A 17944-nucleotide genomic window follows, 5' to 3' on the forward strand; every position below is an offset into this window, starting at 1 on the left:
ACGGTATGAAGAGAGTCCAAACTTGCACAACTAGGTAGTACGTGTTTGTCGTTTGAGTGCACGCAAAACAAACAAAAAAATAAAGAAATTTACACAATCAAGTTCGCACATAACTCGAAATTTATATGAGGATTATACATATCCTACATAGGCTGGCTCTCAATTATTTTGACTTCATTTACATATGAGATACGGTTATACATAAGTCCTCATTTCCAAATTATGTAGATTCTCACAGTTCATAAGCTGGAAATTTAGAGAGGGAAGGATTAACCATGTCCAAAAAGAGATAAGCCATGCCTCCTACCCCTTCAAACAATGAATATGGTCTATCACCTCCATGCATTTCTCCTCGAGATATCAGCTTATGAGCTCTGTCAAGCAAAAAGCAAGCAAAAGCTTTGGCCCTGTATAAATACTTCACATTCCCGGTAAGTTGGTACAGTGACAGAAACACATACGCATTCCCACTAATACCATGGCATATCCCAACTTTCTTGAGCAGACCACGGTTCCAAACCACCTCTCCTGCTTCCGTAGCTGCATCCAAGAATTCTTTATCTCCAAAAACCTGTGATAATTGGTCCATGATAGCAAAAACATTCAACAAACAAAATTCAATTTGAAAAAAGTATATATACTTCTGTTTTATGATGCACAACATAGGTGTCCAGTGTATTTATATTGGAAAATGATACCTAAACGTTATGCATATCAGCATGACTGTATGACAATGCTCAACATGAAAAAATAGATGAAATCAATGGTTGCATGGACATCACACAAAAGTTTTTGCGAACCATTACGGCCATTCTAGTTGTGAGGAATTGGAGTAGTTGCTGTGACCGTAATTCCTACCGATTAAAAAAATAGACATCACACAAAACAAAAGTGCTTCTACAATGATATCATTTCACAAAGCAACACAAAAAATTGATCAAGAAAAGGCATTTAATCAATGCGATAAAACTGTCTTTCAATGATCATGTTAATTGTTCTCAAGTGAGTACAAGTTATCTATCACCTTAGCTGCTTTGACAAGTGTGAGTGCCATTCCAGGAGCTCCATGACACCAATGCACAAGAGCATCGTTCCTCCTATCTTGTTCAGTAGCAGGATAGTTTCCACTGGGAAAGCGATTGCTTATCATGTACTTGAGAGTTCCCCTAAGGTCCTCAAGCTCATCTGGCTTCAACTCCATATCCATGAGCACATGCATAATCCCAGCCAAGCCATGTGCAGCACCCCAATACTTCTCCCCATACCATTCAAACATCAAGGGGCATCTTCCCTTCCTTCCCAACGCCCTTCCATTTTTAATCACCTCATCCACAACCATAGCCTGAAAACATTTTCCACCCCATTGCACTTATTAATATTCACTCCTCTCCCAATTCAACACACAACAAAGTCAAAAATCAGAAGAACAGTTAAGAGACGAAACCCACAGTATAACTGGAAGGAACTGTCCCCTGACCAAGGTGCTTGTTTAAGAACAAACACGCCCATAGAAAACCAACTCTCCCGTATAACAACTCGTCAGGAAGATCCTTTGAAAGCTTAATCTGCACCCCAAAGGGACTACAAGTTGTTAATTATTATTAATTACTGCATCATTAATTCTCAAATAGCAACAATAAATACCTTTTCAAACTGAGCCAAGTAGTAGCTCAAGGACTGGTGATCGCCAGCGTGCTTTGCAGCCACGGCTCCGAGAGAGCACACACCAGCGCGCCCGCATATGAAGGTCACGTCACTGTCACCGGTTCATTCAAAGTGTGAACCCTTACACGAAAATGGAAACGGTAAAAGGGTAGCGAAGGGAGAGAGAAGAACCTGGAACGAAGGGAAGCGGCGTCGCAAGCCTTCACAATCTGGGAGCAGAGGGCAAGGTCGTTCCCGTTGCCGGTCACTTGGTAGGACTTGAAGAGCAGAAAAGCGGTGCCCAGTAGGCCGCAGTAGAGAGTGTAGTCGCGCTCGCTCACGTGTTGCCCGGTCACTCCCCACGTTTCTATCACTATCTGCCACGAAACCGCACACGTGTTGTGAGAATGCAGAAGCGTGCGTAACATACAACAAAGAGAGGGGTAGGGTTGGGTTGGTTACGACTTACGGTTTCTTTGAGGTCGAGAGCGGCGCGTTTCAGACGCTCCCAGAGTGGCGCTTGGGGCATGGCGAGGAGCTTCGGGAGCGAGTCGCCCACTGTGAGAGCTTCTTCTTCTTCCTGCGGGGTCGACGGCGTCGTTTCGGCTACGAACTCCGGCATAGTGTTCGGGAAGAACCGATCCGCCATTGCTTCGGCTCTGAAGATTCTAGAAGAAGAGTGAACAGAGGAAGAAAAGTTGCGAGCTTTGTTTTAAAGCGACGTCGTTTCGGTTGTGATTCTGGTTTCGGAGTCTGACCTGTCAGCCTACTATTCTGACACGTAGTTGGCATCTGTGCATTCGTGGCATTCAAAAGTTGGAATGTTTATCGGTTCTGTAACGAAATAAAAAAAATAAAAATATAATTTTCATATATTATTATACACAAGATCTTATTTTAGAAACTCTTAAGATTATACGCTAGAGATCTTAGAGTTGAACCAAGAGTGTAGACTACATAAACAAGGTTTGTGTTAAAAAAGAAGCTCATAAATTGTGAATATGACACGAGATGAAGAGAGAAGGGGCATATTAGTAATTAGATTAACTAATGTGGATCAACAGCACCAATCCTATACGGCTACAATTCAGAATCCAAAGCTTGAGGGAACCTCCAATACGTCCCTCAATGTCTTCCCCACCCAAAGAAGACAAAAATGCAAGAGATGTATTAGTGATTTGAGGAGTCATGTGACCCCAACTTGGTAAGGGTAAATATCATAGTTCATGATAGAATTAATGAAGGGCTTCCATAGAAGAATGGCATTAATATTTTTAATCTGATATGGTGAAAAAACGTTCCGGAACAAATAAAAACACAATGCAGGATCACCTAAATTTATTATGTATATCAACTTGCACTTAGAACAAAGTAGCATTTTGTTATTTAATTATAGGCGGTACTATGTTACAATGTAGTTAGGATAATATAAATGCTTATCCTCTCCACTACTTAAAAAATATTTAGATATAAATTTAAAATATTGATCCAGAAACTTTGCTGTTTTAAAAATGGGCTTGGAACTTGAAAGAAATGGAATTAATTGACTTCAAATCAAACTATGAGCATGTTTGGATGCATGTCCAGGATCGACATCCAAGCAAGAATCACATCAAATTAATGGGGAAGTTAATCTTTATTACTTTTACTGGATGTGGGGAGAGATTGATGATCCACATTTTGGATTTGATTCCAAACGCACACTTTGTCTTACCATGGAGTGGAGAGGAGGATTTAGTTTTCGGTGGGAAAAAGCTCAAGCAAACAAACTAAATCACAAGATGGAAAAGGAACTAAGTTCTTCATATGACTACTTATAAAGGACATTACTTTTCAGATAATTACATATTCCGTCAATGATTGCCTTTTGATCAACGGAATCTTAAGGATAGGGATCAAAGGTTACCCTTTGCTTAACTTTTCCCCCCATCATTTTTACCACAGCCATGAACCAATGTTTGATCATGAATCATGAGCAAATATACAATTAAGTTTGTGCTCTTTGACAACCGATTTCACTAATCATAGTTTACAATTACAGCTCAAAGTTAAAAATTCAAGCCTTCTCCCCAAAACATATCCTATCTAGTGTTCTGAATCTACTCATCCTTAAACTGTTTTCCTTCAAATGTCTGTCCAAAGAGCCAGTTTGCGGGTGCTACATTGTAAGATGCGAGTGTTTTTCCACTGCTGATGGTTACCTCAAAGGACAAAGGCTGACGTTGGAAGTTGAAATTGCAATGCCAGTTTTGTCCCCAGTTCCTTGACATTGGTATCCATCCTGTTCTAGATCCCTTCACTTTTACAGCAACCACTTCACCATCCAGCCCCACATTAGAAATCAGGACTTGATAGAAGTGTGAACTCCCACTCATTGTGAATCTCAAACCACCACTTCTTTCACACTTTACCCTGCAATAAACTTAAACATTAACATGGTAAATTTAAGAGTAAAATGTGTTTTTAGGTCCTTTTACTTTTTGGTCTTAATCCCTATATCTTAAAAACAATGATTTGGTCCCAGTATTATTTATATTTGGTAAATTTCCTCCCTATAACTATTAACAAGACAAAGTTGAGAACCTAAAACACATTTATTTAGCACTAAATTTAATCAACTCTATCTTTGAAACTTTAATCTTGGTTACCTTCTATACTGAACCGGCACAATATCAGCTTTTTTCTTGGCAATTTCAGCAAATGCAGCCTGTGACATCTCAAAATGTTCTCTTGGAAAATTACACCACCCACCATAATCAACTGAAAGGCCATAATTAGGAGCACAGAAATCTGTAACAGTTACAACCACAGAAGGGCTTCCCATGACACACCACAAGATGTGGTCAACACATCTGATTTCATAGCAAGCTCCACATGTGCTCCCTCTGCTGAACAAAATGGTGCTTAACCCTGCACTGTGCTTCCCATAACTGGCCCTGTGGAGGTCTCCATAGCCACAAGCTCCTTCTGCAACACATGGCACAAACACATTGTCAGAAACATGATGGTGTTTTTATCCTGAGACTATGTTAAGAACCAAGGAGCAAGAGAAGTAGTACCGGTGATAAGAGACCCCTCTGTGTCATTGGCATAAGTTGCCGTGGCTTTCCTCCATTCTTGGTCCTTGTAAGCAACAATCTTGAATGAATGTAGTAAAATCAAGTAGAGAAGGGAAGAGTGAAGAGCACCCATCTGAGATAATGGAGTTTAGAAACTGATTATTACTTTAAATTGTAATACTTTTAAGTGTATTATGTTTTTGTGATATGTGGGGCTGAGAGGACTAAAGAAATAGTAAAAAGGGGTTCTTTTTCTAACTGCAAATGATCACTCCTCCTTGCTATAGATGGAGATATCATGGATGTTTTGGTCCCATGGAAAACTCAATAATATTATATATAAAAATAAATTTTATTTTTTTGTTTTTGTTCTGGAATTCAAGAATGTACATTAAAATTCTTAAAAGCATATTCATAACTTTTATCTTAACATACCCATAATATATGTTTGGATTAAATTTGGAAAAAAAATTATTTTGTAAATTGAGATTTTTTTTGTCTGTATAATACATTAATGGAGTTTGTATCTATGATCTCAAATAAACTATACAAACGGTTTACTGTTATACCAATCTTATAGAGTTATTTTATAAATTGTGTTTACGAAAAAAAAAATTTCTATTGCAATTTGAGTTTTAAGGTAAAATTAAAACAAAACTTATAATAAATTGTTGATTAAAAAAGAATTTAAATTCAGATATTATCAATGAAAATATGTAATTAAAATGAAAAACTTATTAAATGTGACCAATTAAATTTTTTTATAAAAATTGCTCATTAATGAAGTAAATAAATACTTCTTAAAAAACACAAATATGATGGATAAAAGAAGAAACTTAGTTTACAACTGAAAAGTGTGAAAACTAACAAGAAACTTGTGGCCTCTCTAGTCCTAACCGAAAATCAAACATACATGAACAGAAGCATAAGCATTGACAAATTTGAGCAATGGATCATTAGTTTCCAAATTGTAGGGTCATTGAAAGAAGGCGAGAAACAAGGTAATTTGTTGGTCATTCCGAGGAGAGTTTGTCTGTTTTCATGCTTTTGTATTGTCTCTTCTTTTTAGGCGAGGAGTGAATTAAGAGTCCAACTCGAAAAGGAGGGTTTGGAGCCTGCAATTTGGATGTAGTTGATCCATGACATAACATAAGATAAGAGAAGGGTTTTGTGCTTTGTGGTGGTGGCAGACACGCAAAGCGGAAAGCTCTACTGTTACTCTTCCATTGTGGAACCTTGACTGCCAAAGCACTGCTTTATTAATCATTTTGTTTCTGGGACATCCACTGTTTTAAGGATTTGGTTGCTTCGTTTATGCTTTATTCTTTTTTCATATTAAATGTTTTTCATTACATTCATAATATAATTTTTCATTAACTATTATACACTTAATTTCTCTATCCTTAGTGACATTTTTAGTTCCAAGAAAACAAATGTTGATAAATATTCTCATCGATAATTGGTGTTGTTATTGTAAACAATTAATATTACTTTTTATTATATATTATTAATACAGAAATTGTGTTATTAATACATACTAATTGTTAGTTAAACTTAAAAATATTAATAGTACATGTTAGTTAAAATATTGTTTATTAAATAAGAAGTTATATATACATTTTTTTAAGAATATACAACATTTAAAATGAGTTGAGACAACTCATAATATAAAACGCTCAAGTTTTCGAAATATACCATTTTGCTTAGGCCTTCAACGTTTTTCAGTAATTAATTTTTGGTAGAATTGAAAGTTAAGAATTGAATGATTATATATTGTTAATGTAAAAAAATATCTACTGTAATATGAATTTTAAGATTATTATTATAAAAATTAATAAATTGCCTAATTTAGTCTCTTATTATAATTGTTTGTTTCAATTTAGTCTCACTTTAATTTTTTTGTCTCAATTTAGTTCCTAATAAATTAAATTGTTGCAATGTCGGACTTCCGTCCAAATTATTTAAACGGAGTTAATTGTTGGTCACGTGGATGCCACGTAGATGCATAGGTGGATGCCAAATTTTTCTAATGCATCTGGAACCAGAACGGCCCGTTCTTAAATCAGAGGTTGCACATATTGTGTGTTAATTTTGAATTTGAAACGGGCCGTTCCATACGCAAAATTAACACACCACGAGTGCAGCTAGGGGTGGGTATATGGACTTGAGTCCGCGGACCGGTCCGTAAGTCCGCGGACTTCACGGATAACCGGCCCATTTTTTTTAATCCGTATAATCATACGGACTTTTTAGGTCCGGTCCGTTTAGTCCGCGGATTTTACGGATTTAATCCGCGAGCCCGCGGATTACCCGTTTAAATGTGGACTCAAATTTTATTATTGAAGATGCTTGATTATATTTGATAGATGTAATTGGACTTACAAATGTTTTATGTTTGTTTTTAAGATATTAATTAAGACTTTGATGTTTTAAGGTATTTAGACTTTGATGTACTTGGACTTAGAAATGTTTTATATTTGTTTGGTTGTGTATTAAGACTTTTAAAGTTTTAAGGTAGTAAGACTTTAATATTTGGTTAATAGTTGGTATGCTTGGACTTTAAATTTTAAAGGCATTGAGACTTAAATATTTCTATTAGAAATTTAGAATGTGTAAACTTTGTTATTTAAGACTTTGATTTATTATTTACAATGTTTGATGTTATTATTAGAAGTATATTTATATCATTTTATATGTTTTTTTTTCCTCATGTTTTCATAGGTTAAATAAAGGAAAAAAAATTTAAAATCTGAGTCAATATTCATTTAAACAATTTAGATTTAATTGGGCCCGCGGACTTATCCGTTTATCCGCGGGCTTCACGGGCCGGATACGGACTTGAAGATTTAAGTCCATTTATTTCGCGGACCGGATTTATCCGGCTCGTTAAAAATGTGGACTTCGCGGACCGGGCCTTAAACAGGCCGGACCGGTCCGCATACCCACCCCTAAGTGCAGCAGAACGAGTCGTTCTAAATCCAGAACGGGCCGTTCTGGTTTTAGAACGGGCCGTTCTAGATTCAGAACGAGTCGTTCAAATGCCAACCACAAACGTACGTTCAACAAAATGTCGCAATGTGATTCAAAAATAAAAAATAAAAATTCATAACATATCATAAATTCAAAGACAGAAATATGGTTCAGAGACTGAAAACAAAAATTCATAACATAACATAACATATACTAAAAAAGTTCAAAGAAATTACTGAGAAGGGAAATCATCTAGAGAACGCTGAAGGTGTCAATAATACATCTTATCTACCATATAACACTGAATGACTAATAGGATATCAGCATTATCTACCTGTACATGTGGTTGGGTGGTGAAATGTTTGTCCTGTGTATCCTCTTCCTTTACTTCATGTTGTACCTCCTCAAGAACAGGTTGTTGTTGTTGGGGTACATCGGTTAATGACTTCAAGGGGAAACACCATGTCGTTTCATCCTTGATTGTATAGTGTCAATTTGGTAGTAAGTGGTTTACTCCAGTTTGACTAACAATGAAATAAAACTTGCTACCATTATCTTTAGTGATACATTACATTGTCCTTAATGATACACTGTATAGCCTAAATGTTTAGCAATTAAAGTTATCAATCCCCATTGACAACATTATCAAATTCAATGTTTGAAATGCTTTGTACCTTGGGTCTTTTTTCTTGCACGATTCACAACCGTGAACTATAATCATCGACCGTTTGTGTTTGACATTTTAAACCAGAACGGCCCGTTCTGGTTGCACTTTTTGTGTGTTAATTTTGGACTTGGAACGGCCCGTTTCAGGTGCAAAATTAACACACCAAGAATGCAACCAGAACGGGTCGTTCTGGTTCTAGATGCATTAAAAAAATTTGGCATCCACCTATGCATCCACGTGACATTCACGTGGCATTCATGTGGCCAACAGTTAACTCCGTTTAAATAATTTGGACGAAAATCCGACATTGCAACAATTTAATTTATTAAGAATCAAATTGAGACCAAAAATTAAAGTGAGACTAAATTGAAATAAACAATTATAATAAAGGACTAAATTAGGTTTTTAGCTGTAAATTTATTATATATGAGTAATTTATAGATAATAGTGTAATTTTACATTATTAATGTATAGCGTTTTTTTACTTGAAAGTTAATTCAAACACACACTAATTGTACACTTAATTCTATTAAAAAAATCATATGAAGAATTTTATATTTATTAAGAAAAATAGTTTAAACATTTATTGAAAATTTTAGTATAAAATTTCCAGCTCAACACATTAAAATTAAAATTATACAATTTTAGTTGAATAAACTTTTATCCTTCATTATGTTTGGATGAGAGAAAATTAAAAAAGGAAAAATGAAATTTTAATTGAGGAGAAAATATTAAAAATAAACTTTTTTCTTCATGGTTGTTTGATTTATATAACCAATCTAAAATTTTGATGTCCTTTTCGACTTCTAAAATTTTTGACAACTTTCTAGATGATTTTACGAAGAATTGTTTAAGAAAGTCGCTTTCTACACCAGTTCATAGTACAATTGAATTAGAAAATTCATTATGTTTTCTAATTTCATTAGCGCACTTATATTATAATTCTTATTTCAATTTTAAAATTTTCACTCTTTGCTTCCAAGACGTTTTAGGGAAAAGATAATTTAATCGAGACACTCATCTTTCTCTATATAAATATACTTTGAATTTGCATTTTTCTAAATAAATATGTCATTTTCATTTTTCTAAATGTGTGTATTCATCTTTCTTTCAAACTCTAGTCTCATGAGATAGATGCATATCATTCTTCCCTTCATGAGATAAATACCTTTTCTCTCTTTCTTGTAATGTTTTCACGAGTTTAACCAATCTTGTCACAAGTTGAACTCATTTTGTCATTACTAACTGGTTGTAAACATTAGTCTCAGAAATTTGACCCAATTTATCATTACTAATTGTACTTTTTGTGATAGGTCTATGTTGCAGAACTTTATGTTGTCTGTCCTATATATGATGTGCTTGGTACCTATCTAAAAATTTACATTACCTTCACGTTTGTCATTCCTCATATTTTTACCATACTCTATAATATAAAGTTTGGCTATTTTCTTTGCAATCTTTGTTTTTGTAACGAGTTCATTTATATACAACTTTTTTTTTGTAAGCTTTTTAAAATTATTATATTATAGGAGTTTTCATCGTGATGAATGAATAGCTTGTTTCACCAACCATTCCTTGAACATGATGTGGCTCCTAATAATGCATGTATATTATAAAGTATAAATTGATCTGCCAAGGCCAAAAGGCAAATGATTTCAACTAACAAAACCACTGCAACCTACCTTCCTCTCCAAATCATATAGAATATTGGATTGACATCCCAATCATCATACAATCAACTAAACACTATATATTGCAAGAACAAGAAAAACGTTATGTTCCTTTAACAATTGAATTATGATTGAAAAAATAAAATGTAGAAAATAGTACCTGACATGAAAATTGTTAGTAATGGAGTCAATCCAAAGTGTGCATTATAATTTGAAAATAGATATCTGAATAATACGAAAAGAAAAGAAACCAACTCTTGCCAAAAGCAAAAACAATGTGGATGAACTCTGTAGTAACCCCCTATTCGTATTTGGGCTTCCAACAATGTACTAATCCATAAACGAATTATTAGAAACCAAAATCTTGTGTAGTTATTGTAGAGTTAAAAAAGTGAGAGGTGTTTATACAATCTTGCGAAACTCTGAAGAGTGTTTATAATTTAGTCAATATTTTAACTTGAGAATAATTTTTCAATGTTAAGCAAATTATAAAATTACCAAATAACTTTAACTTTAAATTTGAGCTGTTATTTTTATCTTTAACTTTAAAATAAATAATAAGCTGCAAAAATGTCAAACTAAACACTAGCAATGGTATGTTTGGATTATCATTTGAGATGCTTCAAACGTCATGCAGAAAATGTAGAAGCAACAATGAACTATCTTTGAGAAAATGTTCTAGATATCCATATAGGTTTAAATATGAAATAGTTTATGGGAGAAAAGTACCCTTGACTTATATATAGCACGGTAAACTCTGCCTCCATAGATTTGTTCTCAACACCCTAAGTCCTATTTTTCTTTTTAATTTTCTAATCGTTTTGTCTGTTTGCACGCAATAATCACGATGATCAAGACGAAATTTTCAACCAAATCCAACTAGTTTCTTTTCAATCATCTTAGCTGATTTCATCATAAAGGTAGGGGGAAGGAAGCTTTATTTTTTTTCATGGGGCTTGAGAATGGGTACGAAGTGTTGATTTTTTTTAAGACAAAAATGCTTTTTATGCACATTTTATCTTTGAAAATTAGTTTAACTTCAAAAAGAATTTGGAAATCTCGACCCTAAAGATTCCTTAGTCCATATATCATCTAGCAAAATATCAATTTTATCCTTGAAGTATTAATTACTCTATCATTTTTTTAGGATATATATTACTCTATCTCTTTATTATGTAGTTCTTAAAGAAAAATAAATTAACTCTTAAGTCATATTAGAAATATATTAGAAATCATAATTAAGAAAAAACTACAAAATGTTGATTTTATGTAGAGGGGGTCAAAACCAAACCTAGATTCCTAATTACCAAATTCGGCCAAAAATTACGGAACAATGTACAATTGATGTTTGAGGAAAAAATACATCTAAAAAGTAGAGTTTGGGTTCTTGACACCAAACCAATTCATTTGTGCATAACACCTATTTTTCTTATTAAAAATGATTGCATCCATCATACTACATTTGTAAGATTCCCCTATTTAAATCTGTCAATCGTTCAATTCTTCCATCTTTCTTTGTGATAACTTTACAGGTAGTGTTATCAAGGAATCCCATGCTTACAATTTTCCATTTCGTCGATGAGTAATGCTATTTTCACAATAATTTTTTTTATAACAACGAGATATATAGAAATAATATATAAATTAAGATAGATAAAATTAAGTATTACAAAAAATGTTGCGAGAATAACGTTATTCTTCATTAATTGATGACGTACTTGAAAGAACCATATTACCTATATTTGTGAGTAATAATTATGGAAACTAAAGAAGTCATGCATTATTTAGTTGGAAGCCTTAATTGATTATTCACGTCTCATACTACAGATGCCGCTACAAAGGAACCAACGGTAACATATAAGGCTAATGTTAGCAAAATGATTTTTAAAACCAAGTGAATATTGGAAATAGGAATTCTCCTTTGCGAAATCACAACACTTTCAATTTAAGATTTTAATGGAACTTGAGATACTTGGTTGGAAATCAAGTTAGACTACCGCTTGAGCTCTTGTCAAAGTCCTTTCAAATTTTGTTGTTGCGTTTTGCTTTAAAACTTTTGCACATGAAAAACTAACCCGTTTTGAGTTGGCATGCATTAGGCGAATAGAGTTGAAAATTGTGTGTTTCCAATTAAAAGCTACATTATTTTAACACTGTTTTTTAACTGTAAAAAAGTTTCATAAAGTAGTATGATGTGATAATAGACAAGGTAAATCTGGCATGGTAACGAAATACCTGTCTTTAATGATCTTGCCAAGTGGAATCACCTTTTATTTTAGTCAAAATGGAAATTAATTAATGAAATGAGAGCTAAGAACGAAACTAGCCATAAGGACCCACAATGTGGAGTTTATCACGAGATCATCAAAATCAAATCAAGTTAAAACATTCAATGGGTCCAGAACAAACATGAAATGAAATATCCATTAAAACCCTAAGGGGACCATTACACTTACACACATTCAACTCCACATGGAATTTAAGGATACTACACTACACGCTCTCTCTCCAATTTGGAGAGGGCTACATTACATTTACTTCCAACAGTTACAACACACCAGAAAAGTAGGTATACAAATTCAATATGTAAAAAATAAGAAAGGAGAAGGACCATTGGATGCCCTTGTGCACTCCAAATGGCTACTTTTCTTATCAAAAAAAAAAAGGGAAGGGGGTAATAAAAAGTAAAGGAACTAATGTAGTATATAATATATAGCAAACAATGGAAAGAAAGTTGGAAGCCCATGAAGACTATTTTTGCGTTATGGGACATGACCAGCCTTTAACTAGTTGAAATGTACTTATTAATAATTACCCACTTTGAGTTTGAGATGAAGAAGCCTTGGCTTGTGACTAGGGGTAGAAGTTTAGGCGAGAGGTGTAAGTTGCCTTTGGAACCCAATTGCTCGGAATAACATCTCTTGCAGAGAGGCTCCTCCCAGAGGAAGAACTCAACTTCACAGAGAATGGTCCCCTTAAAGGTCCCCCAATAATGCACCAATTTGCACCCCATAGGTGATTCATCTGCAGCCACTCCGTAGACCCTGCCTGGCAATAGCAAAATACAATAACTAAGTAAACAATATAATAAAGCAAGCCTCGTTTTTATACTGTAAAATTTGGAAATAAAACAAATTGGGGTTGACCCCACCTATATTACCAGAGGCAGATATTATATGTAGGGATTAACCGTATACTAGTATAGGCACTATTTAATTGGTTTGTAAACAGAGATCACATCAACACTTAATTGTTTAATTTGTTTTGGTAATTTAGTTCCTAAACGACTCTAAGTCCTTTCATGTAGTGGGGGAGAAGTGAGGATTGTTACTGTTAACATTGGTCCCATGTCACATGCTTTGAGTTCAGAAAAGACAGGAAAAGCACCACCATAGCAAGTTGTCAATGTCACCGTTATACATATATGAAGAAAATAACCCACCGATAAATATTTAATAGGAGAGAAGAAACTCTACCAATCGGAACCAGATAATCTCATTCTCATCTATCCTAAAGTGAAAAGGATGGTAGTGTTGAGGCACGTGTACTAAGGAGACACGTCCCAAACATTTGGAATTGTCAAACTCTGGACATTGACTACAATAACTGACCACGCTAGTTAGTTCCCTTTTATTATTATCAGTAAAAAAATGTGAATGACCATAATGCTTTATTTCACCTTTGGGCAGTTACTTTTGGTCAAATCTGCAACACTTTCAAGAAGCAGTGTTCCAAAGATGCAATATCTTATCATCCATCGTATTTGCACTTTATTAGTTAAATAAATCAAGTGTACATTCTAGTTATAAAATATATTAAGAATCTCTCCACTTTCATATATTTCACATTACTACATTAGAGGCTATTAGCTGTAACGGCATCAGATTCTCTGAGACCAGAAGTTTAAGATTCTTCTCTCGAGCATTTTTTATCCTGTTCTCTTATTTTTTACTCTTTCTTTTTCTTTTTGTACCTTATTCATATAATAAAAATATGGGATACTTGAGGAAATAGTTTATATTACAGTTTTTATCTTTTGCAGTAATAAATATCTCATTTGATAATATATAATGTTATGGAAATAAAGTATGTATATGAAAAGAAAAAATGAAGATGCATACTTCTCGTATATGCATGGAGCCGATATCTCCCTCTGCGTCCTCAAACTCAACCAAAAGCGATAGCCAAAACGGTGTGGAGCCTTCGTTAACATGAAAGGCAATTTTTCTTCCTGGATATTTACACGGAGTTCTGCAAATGATACAAACACAGAGGACAAATTCTATTCATTAAAAAAATGATACTGAAAATGCGCCTTTCCTTTAATCCACAAAACAAAAGGGTCAATCACTCGGGACTCAACAAGGGTACACTCAGACGCAGATCATGTAGCATCCTGATATATAGAAACAAACAGGGAAGCACAAACCGAGAGTAACCTTTTTCCTTTAAAGGGAAGCTGGGTTAATATTATAAGCTAGAAAAACAGTCAAAAGTCAAATATAAGGGGGAAAAATGGTACTACCCTAGTCAAAGAGTCAATGCAACAAGGTCCCCCATTCCCAATAAAAACATACAACAACATTTACATTATTACTCTTACAATATATATAGCTGCTAGTCACTTCACATACTCAAGTCTATTTTTACTTAATATATATATAATGGAGTGTTACAAAGGATTTGGTTTCTTTAAACAATGGCTATAGATAAAAACTGCGGTTGAAAAGAGAGACTTGATTGTTTAGTCAGATCTTATGATAGAGATTCGTTATGAAAAAATGGGTAGTAACATTAATTATTAAAAAATGAAAATGTAGATTTAGATATAGATTTACCTTCGGTAAATGACAGGGATTTGGCCACGGTCTCTGAGTGGACCGTTTTCTCCAGCTATGGCCATGCGGCCAAACGCGGCACCACTGAGATCGAAGTGTGTTTGGTCAGAGGGGCAACCGGGACACTCGTCCGTGATAATGACTGTCACTGCTCTTCTCGAACATATGCTCTTGTCCAAACACTTCACTTTGTAGCACGCACCACACCCTTCCCCTTTCATGAACAACAAGGGTCCCACCGCTCCCACCCGCGCCCTGAACGGCTTCACATCCACCAACGTACCATACCCACATGCCCCACCTTCACACATCATTCACCCAAACTCACTCATTATCACAACATTCACACCATATAATTTAATTCTACACCCCTTTATAATCATACGTCTCAATTCTCAAACAAACATTCTAATCCTTTTTACTACAAAATTTCCTTAGCTACGTCCAAACAACTCCTTAAATCACTGTTTCTCCATTAGAATTAGAGTTTATTTGTGTAATATCTTTAATACTCAAACTGTCAAAGTAAAAAAAATATATCTAGGTGAAAACTCTTCCGTTAGCAAGATACTCTTGACAACAGAATAACATTAAAACAGCTAAAATTTGTAATTAAATTTTGTTCCCTTTAATCAAATTAAATTAGAATTTTATCTTAAATTATTGAATTAAAACATCAATTGTAATAAAAAAAATAAAACAATATCAAAAACACTTAAAAAAATTACATCTACGTTTTGTTAGTTTCTGGGCAATTGTATTGGCTGAGTTATTAGTGAAAAAAAGGATCTTGTGAAGGGAATTAATTAGTTAGTTACCGGTGCTGCCGTCTCCTTCGGGGTCGCCGTACCAGGTGGCGGTTCCGGGGTACCAATGCAGGTCTGGGCCACGGTGCTGAGGTTGTCCCTGGGCGGCGTACAAAAGCACGAGTTTGAAGGCGAGGCTGAAGCAGGCGAGGGTCAGTTTGGAGGCGGCGGAGGCACGGTGGAGCTGCATTGTGCAGTGGGTGGCAGTTGGAGCGACAGAGAGGGCTCTGGGGGCGTTGCCGACAGTGTGGTGGCGGCAGAGTGAGTGAGTGAGTGTGTTTATAGTTAGACCGTTACGGGGGTTTTGGGTTTCTTATAGTAGAACAGGGCGTTACCGTTTTTACTTTGTTGTCCATTGGTTTGGTGGTTATTTACGGAAGGGTGCCATTCAAGGACTTAGGCTGGGTCCCACCGGTAGTTAAGGCGTTAATTTCGCATGTGCGCGCGAGAAATGAACAAGGGTCAATTGGTCATTTGCCTCCGAGACAAAGAAAAGACACAAATGCCGTTTCTTTAATAGATCCAAATTACAAATTTAAGTTGATTAAACTATATTTTTTTTCTTCTCTTTTTTATTTTTAATATTTAATTTAATCACATTATTTTTAAATAATTTTTAATCATTTGATCTTTTAATTTTTTAAATATTTAATATTATCTTTTTATCTAAATTAATATTAATAATATTAATGAAATCAAACTGAATAATAATATTGAATATCATTTAAAAATTATAAAATAAAATTGAATCATTTAAAAATAATGAGATCAAATTGAACGAGACTAAATTGAATAAAAAAATGTATCTAATATTTTTTTAGTTAAATTTAATTTTTTATCTATTTAATAATTTATTTTATTTGATAATTTCTTCATTTCTGATCATTATTATTATACATGATCTTATTAAGGTAAATAAAAAAAAAATTTATCTAAAAAAATATATTAAATAAATGTTTATTTAATTTGATTCTACTATTTTTAAAATATTTAATCTAGTCCCAATATTTTTAAAATGTTTAATTTTATCTTTTAATTTTTAAAAAACATCAATATTGTAATTTTATATAATTTTATTAATGTCATTAATGTTAATTTTAACAAAATGACAATATTGACCATTTTTAAAAAATTAAAAGATCAAATTAAATTTAGGTCCTCATACTTTTAATTATCCTAACTTTTTTTATTCAATCACTAAGATAATCTTAGTAGTGAAATAGTAAGACTAAATTAAATCTTAAAAATAAATATAAAAATTAAAAATATAATTTAACCAACTTAAGATTTGATGAATAATATTTTAATTCATTACCACTATTTTAATTGATAAATAAATAATTAAACAAGTGAGTAGTAAAAATCGAATTTAGGACTTATAGATATTATTCTAATCTTATAATTAAGTCAGTTTTAGTGATTCAATTAACAAACAATTAAATCATTATTTTAAAAATAAATTTTATTAAAAAAATTGTTAGCCCATATAAAACTTATTTTATCTTGATTAAAATTAAAGTTTAATACACATTTTACTTTTAAAATAAGTGAAGTTAGTGAGAAATAACTATGTATGTAATTAGAAATTAATCTATATTATATATCTAAATAAATAGATAAAAATAAGTATCTTCTTACTATAGTTATAAATTATTACATAATTTTGCATTTTCTATATGCACGTGTTCTTTTTTGAACAAGTTAAATCCTTAAATGATAAAAAAAAATACGCCTATACTTTTTATATGTATATATTTTGTTAGTCAAATTGTATTCGCTACTGATATGGTGTGACATTATTAGTTTATTACATTTTTCTTTAAGCACGTGGTTCAATTCCCAAGTTTTTATTTTATTTGGAAAAATAGTGTCTGAATGGATACAAACATTCAAATAGTCTAGTTTCAATTAAATTGTAATTTTAAATTAAAATTTAAGAACTAATTTGACAAAAAGATTATGTATATCTGTATTTCAAATATAATTTTGATAGGAATTTAATAGACACGTATCATTAATGTAAAAGTTATTTTCATATAATTTTGACATAATTATTATAAATGAGTGTTTATAGTATTTAATATATATGAGAGTCTGGCAATGGGCAAAGTAGTTGGCAGTAGAGCCCTGACTTTCACATTCTCGCAATGTGAACTGTAGAGGGGATTTTGTTGACAAATGTATGTTATCGTGGTCTTCTTCTGCACTTGATCTCATCCATTTAAAATGAGTTTTTTTATATTAAAATTATACACAAAAATTTCATCGTAAAAGTAACTTTCCTTAGATT

General features: G+C 33.3%; 3 protein-coding genes across 3 annotated transcripts; all 3 read right to left on the reverse strand.

The window, feature by feature from the left end:
• Positions 1–102: 102 nt before the first annotated feature.
• Positions 103–2335, reverse strand: GCL2 (GCR2-like 2). Its single transcript, XM_020379931.3, has 6 exons — positions 2114–2335; positions 1837–2021; positions 1645–1756; positions 1449–1565; positions 1025–1342; positions 103–571 (listed from the first exon to the last, which is right to left on the reverse strand). Exons 1-6 carry the CDS (start codon positions 2291–2293, stop codon positions 233–235), a joined length of 1251 nt encoding a protein of 416 aa, XP_020235520.1. The 5' UTR covers positions 2294–2335; the 3' UTR covers positions 103–232.
• A 1091-nt stretch (positions 2336–3426) lies between these two features.
• On the reverse strand, positions 3427–4976 carry EXPA20 (expansin A20). The gene is made up of 3 exons (XM_020379920.3): positions 4704–4976; positions 4293–4611; positions 3427–4056 (listed from the first exon to the last, which is right to left on the reverse strand). Exons 1-3 carry the CDS (start codon positions 4834–4836, stop codon positions 3744–3746), a joined length of 765 nt encoding a protein of 254 aa, XP_020235509.2. The 5' UTR covers positions 4837–4976; the 3' UTR covers positions 3427–3743.
• Positions 4977–12416: 7440 nt separating this feature from the next.
• On the reverse strand, positions 12417–15946 carry EXPB1 (expansin B1). The gene is made up of 4 exons (XM_020379882.3): positions 15667–15946; positions 14849–15149; positions 14132–14261; positions 12417–13058 (listed from the first exon to the last, which is right to left on the reverse strand). Exons 1-4 carry the CDS (start codon positions 15842–15844, stop codon positions 12864–12866), a joined length of 804 nt encoding a protein of 267 aa, XP_020235471.1. The 5' UTR covers positions 15845–15946; the 3' UTR covers positions 12417–12863.
• Between the last annotated feature and the right edge of the window lie 1998 nt (positions 15947–17944).

The sequence above is a fragment of the Cajanus cajan genome, chromosome 8 (genome assembly GCF_000230855.2).
Source record: "Cajanus cajan strain Asha chromosome 8, NIPB_CcT2T_4, whole genome shotgun sequence".
Taxonomy (NCBI): Eukaryota; Viridiplantae; Streptophyta; class Magnoliopsida; order Fabales; family Fabaceae; genus Cajanus; species Cajanus cajan.

Bases quoted from the DNA above. Each gene is read 5' to 3' on its own strand.
- GCL2 (XM_020379931.3), bottom strand. From the start codon at position 2,293: ATGGCGGATCGGTTCTTCCCGAACACTATGCCGGAGTTCGTAGCCGAA. The intron at 1,757-1,836 runs GTTCTTCTCTCT...AACCGGTGACAG, and splicing joins GCCGCTTCCCTTCGTTCCAG to TGACGTGACCTTCATATGCG. The intron at 1,566-1,644 runs GTATTTATTGTT...TTTGGGGTGCAG, and splicing joins ACTTGGCTCAGTTTGAAAAG to ATTAAGCTTTCAAAGGATCT.
- EXPA20 (XM_020379920.3), bottom strand. From the start codon at position 4,836: ATGGGTGCTCTTCACTCTTCCCTTCTCTACTTGATTTTACTACATTCA. The intron at 4,612-4,703 runs GTACTACTTCTC...CATGTGTTGCAG, and splicing joins AGAGGGGTCTCTTATCACCG to AAGGAGCTTGTGGCTATGGA. The intron at 4,057-4,292 runs GTAACCAAGATT...AGTTTATTGCAG, and splicing joins GTGCCGGTTCAGTATAGAAG to GGTAAAGTGTGAAAGAAGTG.
- EXPB1 (XM_020379882.3), bottom strand. From the start codon at position 15,844: ATGCAGCTCCACCGTGCCTCCGCCGCCTCCAAACTGACCCTCGCCTGC. The intron at 14,262-14,848 runs GTAAATCTATAT...TATCATTTGCAG, and splicing joins ATCCCTGTCATTTACCGAAG to AACTCCGTGTAAATATCCAG. The intron at 13,059-14,131 runs GTATGCATCTTC...TGCTATTGCCAG, and splicing joins GCTCCATGCATATACGAGAA to GCAGGGTCTACGGAGTGGCT.